This window comes from Petromyzon marinus, chromosome 73, assembly GCF_048934315.1.
Source record: "Petromyzon marinus isolate PM22_M1 ecotype Great Lakes invasive population chromosome 73, UKy_Petmar_22M1.pri1.0, whole genome shotgun sequence".
NCBI classification, from domain to species: domain Eukaryota; kingdom Metazoa; phylum Chordata; class Hyperoartia; order Petromyzontiformes; family Petromyzontidae; genus Petromyzon; species Petromyzon marinus.
This window is the reverse complement of record NC_133739.1, coordinates 8,188,785-8,195,323: the sequence shown is the minus strand read 5'-3', so window position 1 is coordinate 8,195,323 and position 6,539 is coordinate 8,188,785. Positions and strand designations below refer to the sequence as shown.

The 6,539-nt window shown below is 44.1% G+C and overlaps 1 protein-coding gene across 1 annotated transcript in view; it reads right to left on the bottom strand.

Annotated features, from left to right (window-relative positions):
* Positions 1-894: 894 nt before the first annotated feature.
* Positions 895-6,539, bottom strand: part of LOC142907028 (uncharacterized) — a 29,453-nt gene continuing 23,808 nt past the window's right edge. Inside the window, exon 4 of the mRNA XM_076055958.1 lies at positions 895-3,920. Coding sequence (XP_075912073.1) covers positions 2,770-3,920 — 1,151 coding nt within the window. The 3' untranslated portion in view covers positions 895-2,769. The remainder of the gene's footprint in view (positions 3,921-6,539) is intronic.

Genomic DNA, 6,539 nt, shown 5'->3' with positions numbered 1-6,539 from the left:
CTACCGACAGACTCATGTCCACGTGCAGGCCGGTGCAGGGACACCTTGTGCCACACAGGGGCAGCTGCCACTTAGGGGGAGGCGTCCTTCGATTGTTTGAGATGATATTCGATACGAAACACAAAATTAGGCAAGCGACTTATGAGTACAAATATGATGTTGGCAACGTAGTGAAATGCTTGGGAGCTTCATCATCTCTCGCTCCCGCTGACAGAACGTGCCCAGCCAACAGCTCCACAGATAACAGCCGCTCCTCCTGTGCAGGTTCGGCTACGTACGGTGCGGAAGAAGTTCCAAATACACAGAGACTGGCACACAGAGAGACCCACAGATTAGCATGGTTGGCTACGTACGGTGCGAAATAAGTTCCACGTACACAGAGACTCGGAGCAAGTTTGAGTCGCGTGCAGTCGTGGGCCCGTGAAAGTTGAATGGGCGCATGTTGCTACTGGCGGTAGTTGAATACGGTGGGAAAGACGCTGATAGAGACACACACAGAGACTGACAAGAGAGAGAGGTGGACAGACACAAACAAAAGGAAGACAGAAAGTAAGATAAAGAGACAGAGACACAGTCAGCGAGAAAGAGAGAGAGAGGGGAACAGAGACACAGACGGACAGAGAGATGTTGAATCGAACACAAACTTAACTCGCTCCATTGAAAGAGATTCCTCAATCTTTGGCCATCCCCGGAATTAAGTCGTTCTAGTTTCTATTTATTTCATTGTGTGTGGTGTGTCCGTGTAAGCAATGTGGGACATCGATGTACACGGATATGAACAAGCTCAGCCTCGTCTCGATCCCGCGATCCCAACCAGGTTAAAGTCCGCATCGAACCGAACCCCCGGCAAGGCCATCTACTTAACGACGAGAGAAAATTCACGCGAAATATCGATTTCAATTAAGAAGCTTTTAATGAAGAAATACAATTATCTAATTGAAAACATAACACAATTCAAAGTTCTTTCATTTTCAAACTTCAAAACGGAGCATCGGGAGCTTGCGTGGAGGCATCGTTCGTGTGCAATTTTTTCCGTGACTTTCCTGGCCCAAGGCCGTAAATGGTTGTGAGGGGCAACGCAAGCAGTCAGGCTTGCTTCAAGCCCTTGGTTGTGAACATCCAGACGTTAATCAGCAAGGACCATTTCACGTCCTAGTTCGACAAAATCTACGTCAACACGTAATACAAAATTATAATTCGTGTTGTAGAGAATATATCTCCTCTAAGTGTAACCTTTGAGTGGTATGCCTTGTAACTGATGAATGATGCGAGTGTGCTCCCTATTTCAAAGACAATGAGTTGCTCCAGAGGGAGATGCTTCCTGAAAACACAAAATACCCTTTGACCTGTATCACAAGAACAATGAGTCTCACCTGAGTTATCTTTACAGGTTACTTCCAAAACACAATTTGTCCTAAGATCACTTAATCAATATTTGACTCTTATAGACAATGTTACATGTACGCACACAATCAGACAAGTATTCATTCTAAATTATTGACAGGCATATTACCAAAATTGAATTACTGCAGTGAAATATGCTGCATCAGGTTACATCGTACTAACAAGAAGCTATTTTTTTTTAAAATACGCTTAATAGTGTATGTACAACATACTATTGCGCCATTCAAAACGAGTAGGCCATTGCATGCTGGCGTCTCGGTCAAATTGATCAAATTCTAAACATTACCTACAAATCACGTAGAATGAGAATAAAATAATAAATTGATAAAATAAAATAACACAATAATATTCTCACGACGTTTCGGCCACAACACAAGCGGCCTTCATCAGGTGAAGGGACGAGACTGTCTGGTAGGACAGCGCTGGAGTGAAAGAGCCACGTTCAGATCACGGCCTTTAAGCCTCAACTTTAGCACCACGGATAGCTACGGGCCCCGTTCAGACGGACGAGTTCGTCCATGGTCGGAACAGAGGAGGGGGAGAGAGACAGCTGCGAGGCGCTACTCATACTCCATGTTGTAAAACCATACCATTAACCGTGGTGTGAGAGGTATTAAGAGGCAATGCTGGCGAAAGAGCTGCGGTCTGAAGGTCATCGTAAAACTACAATTAATTAAGAACAGAAATGATTTAAAACATCTTTCCAGTGGTTACTAAGCCAGAATCCATCTTCTTAAAGGCCGTGATCTGAACGTGGCTCTTTCACTCCAGCGCTGTCCTACCAGACAGTCTCGTCCCTTCACCTGATGAAGGCCGCTTGTGTTGTGGCCGAAACGTCGTGAGAATATTATTGTGTTATTTTATTTTATCAATTTATTATTTTATTCTCATTCTACGTGACTTTACCGAAAGAACTAAAGAAGATGAATCATTGCAGTCACGAAAGCTTTAAATCGAAAAATTACCTACAAACTCCACAACTGAGATGCCACATCAACCATTGCCCCCTACTGACAGGCTCTTGTCCACATGCAGGCCGGTGCAGGGCCACCACCTTGTACCACACAGGGGCAGCTGCTACTTGGGGGTGCTCTTCGAGTGTTTGAGGCGAGATACGACACAATGCTCCGAATTGCCAGAGGCGATTAAGCAAGCACCATATAAATGGAATTATTAGAACTTTGTGAATGCTTGGGAGCTTATTGGCTCTCGCTCATGGTTAGAGATCTACGCAACCCACAGGTCCACAACGACTGGCCGCTCTTACACTGCAGGTTGAACCTAGGAATTGAGTGTTCAACTTCACATTCTTGTCATTAAAGGCTGTGACAAAGGTGCATCTATTGGAGCGACATCGTCTCAAGCTTACATATCTACCGGGTCTCCATTTGACTTTGTATTGTCTCGGAGGAAGGCCACCCACACCTCCACTTCCACAAACTGCTCTGCCTCGCAGTCAGAATTCTCCTCCTGCTTCACGTTGCCTCCATCGATGTGAAGGTCCGATTTTGGAGTTGAATCTTCATCTTCACATTTTACCTTCACTTCTTCGCTCTTCACCGTCACTTCTTTACATTTCATCTTCACCTCTTCACATTTCACCTCTATACCTTTAAAAGTGTCCAAGCTGGGATTTTCTTCCGGTTCTTGTTTCATGAGAGATGGGCTGATTGCGGCACTTTGACTTTCACAAGCTGATTTCAGATTCCCCTCCTTGTGGATCTTCTGATGCTTGTGTATTCTCTGGTGTACATGAAGATGTTGTGACTGTGCAAACGCCTTCCCACACACACTGCATTTGAAGGGTTTATCTCCTGTGTGTGTTCTCTGGTGTACATGAAGACTTGATGAATGTGCAAACGCCTTCCCACACACACTGCACTTGAAGGGTTTCTCTCCTGTGTGTGTTCTCTGGTGTACTTGAAGATTTGGTGACTGTGAAAACACCTTCCCACACACACTGCACTTGAAGGGTTTCTCTCCTGTGTGTGTTCTCCGGTGTGCTACAAGAGGAGATGAATCTGAAAACGACTTCCCACACACACTGCACTTGAAGGGTTTCTCTCCTGTGTGTGTTCTCTGGTGTACTTGAAGATTTGCTGACTGTGAAAACGCCTTCCCACACACACTGCATTTGAAGGGTGTCTCTCCCGTGTGTGTTCTCTGGTGTTTTTTAAGAGCAGATGAATCTGAAAACGCCTTCCCACACACACTGCACTTGAAGGGTTTCTCTCCTGTGTGTGTTCTCTGGTGTTTTTTAAGAGCAGATAAATCTGAAAACGCCTTCCCACACACACTGCACTTGAAGGGTTTCTCTCCTGTGTGTGTTCTCTGGTGTACATGAAGACTTGGTGACTGTGAAAACGCCTTCCCACACACACTGCACTTGAAGGGTTTCTCTCCCGTGTGTGTTCTCTGGTGTACATGAAGACTTGGTGACAGTGCAAACGCCTTCCCACACACACTGCACCTGAAGGGTTTCTCTCCCGTGTGGGTTCTCTGGTGCCGTGTCAAATGTGCAGGACGATCCGTGCTGTATGCACACCGGTCGCATTGTTGCCTTTTTGCACCGAGCTGCGGCGAGTGCCTTTGCTCCATCAGATCAATTCTGCAGAGGAAGCGACAGCTGCAGACAGAAAAAAAGAATATCCACACCATCTACACATCAGTATCGATGCACAGAGGAATGCATTTATAGTCACACATGACTTACACGTCTATACTTATTCATATATTCATGATATAGTGAAAACGTATCCTAAATGCATCATACGGGCTGTTATGGCACACAAGGAGAGGGCAAATGGTCATAGACGTGCCTGGAAGCCCTCGTATGAATGTTAACCCAAAACTCCGAGCACACAATTTCGGCTGTCTGGCTTCAAAAGGAATATTTATGAAAGCTAAATTCCGCTGACGTAGCAAAGGGTGTTGAAAATAATACTATTTGTTTTATGCAGAAATGCATAAATTAATGTTCAATCGCAACGTAGAGGTGTGAAAGCCAGGCACAGATGTCCTTGAATGCTGGGATGAACAGTTCCGACTTCAGCTGCACGTGTGCTGTGATAACTTCCCGACTACATTCTTACAAAGAGTTACAGAGGAAAACAAAAAAAACTACTATTTTGATATAACCTCCGTGCTCAATAGAGTTAATAGACTTTACTGAAAATACAAACTTGACCCTGTCACACACTCAGAGGTGGAGCCAGGATTTTCAGGTGGGGGGGGCAACCCCTTTCAGCAATGAAAAATGATAGGAGTTGTTAATAAGTAAGGAGTTAGTAACAGGTTTTACCCTTTTAACTGGCTCAAAAAACTGACACCTTTATTCAAGGCATCATGTCTGCAATAACCACAACACAAGCAGTCAAAATGCAAAAGAAAAGACAACTCTGATAATAATATGCACTGTCCTTGAATTTGATTGGTCCACACCCGAGACGGCTTTCTTTAGAGCCTAGTCTCCACTGGTGTTGGACCAGAAGACGCCAAAAGGCGTACAGCTCAAAAACAGCACACTATCAGAGTATTGAGGGCTCGGGGTGAGCATTTACATTATGAGACCTCCTTTGCCATTAACAAGATATAGTAACAGGTTTTACCCTTTTAACTGGCATATTATTATCAGAGTTGTCTTTTCGTTTGCATTTTGACTGCTTGTGTTGCGGTTATTGCAGACATGATGCCTTGAATAAAGGTGTCAGTTTTTTGAGCCAGTTAAAAGGGTAAAACCTGTTACTATATCTTGTTAATGGCAAAGGAGGTCTCATAAAGTAAGGAGTTGTTAGTAAGTAAGGAGTTGTTAGTAAGGAGTTGTTAGTAATTAAGGTGTTGTTAGTAAGGAGTTGTTAGAAAGTAAGGAGTTGCTAGTAAGGAGTTAGTGAGGAGTTGTTAGTAAGTAAGGAGTTGTTCGTCAGGAGTTATTAGTAAGGAGTTGTTAGTAAATAAGGAGTTGTTAGTCAGGAGTTGTTACTAAGTAAGGACTTGTCCTATGCTTTTTATTCGACGCCTGTGAAAGGCATCGCGCTCGCTGAAGGTGTTTGCCTTCAGGGAAGTCGTGTACTGTATATGCAACTGGGCACAATTCTGTGAGTCGCTTGTAACTGCTTTGCCGTTACTTATTGCCAATTATGAACATGGACTGTTGTCCTCTCATAGAGTCCCTGGCACGTAATAATATGCCACACGGTGGCAGTGGAGGTCGCACAATACTGATTCATCTATAATTATAAAAGTGAAATTTGTGAATGTGTGTCTGTTTGAAATGTTCAGCATACTTGCCGATATGCAACACAAACTGGAAATTTGGCACGTGAGTAGCTTCCAGACTGGACACAATGCACAAAGTATTAAAATAGCCGTCATATCTGAGATGTCACCCTATACGGCAGCGTTACGCAGTGTGCCTGCTGACGTCACGTATACCCCCCCACCAACACTCCGCGAAGACCGTGTTTTAATCCAAGACAAGAATCAAAGTCCCGGGCAAAGCCGGGTAGTAAAGCTAGTCTACATATAAAAGGGAAATGTGTGGATACGTGTGTGTCTGGTCGAAATGTTAGCATACTTCCCAACATGCTACACACTTGAAATTTGGCATGTGGGTAGGTTCCATAGTGTGCACAATGAAAAAAGTATAAAAATAGACTTTTGTATTTTGTATGACCATGAAGTTTGTGGCGTCAACCCGCAACACACCTGAGTTAAGTGCTCTGCAATGCTTAGAGCTGTTAACAGCGTGCCGGGAGATTTTAGGTGGCGCTTCGCTCCTGGCCGATGAAGCCATTGGTTTCTCGGAGTTTCAATACATATCCTCCGTGCGAAGAACGGGTAGAACTGCTATCTTAAATATGAAGCAGAACATTACATCTGTTTGTTTGTGTGAAGCAGCAAAACCTCTCCAACGCCGAGCTCTGGCGTCGTGAAATTTTCACAGGTTATGCCGTCTGCAATTTCTAAGTGAACGCGACTATTTTCAGCTCGCCACGTCATTATTCCCTTCCCTAGTGGCAAAAATCGACCTTGCGTATAAGTGGATTAAGGTAAAATTTCCTCGAGTGAAAACATCCCATTTAGGTAACTTGATTTGTTTCGGCTTTTTGCTTTCTTGCAAGCATCAACATTTTTAA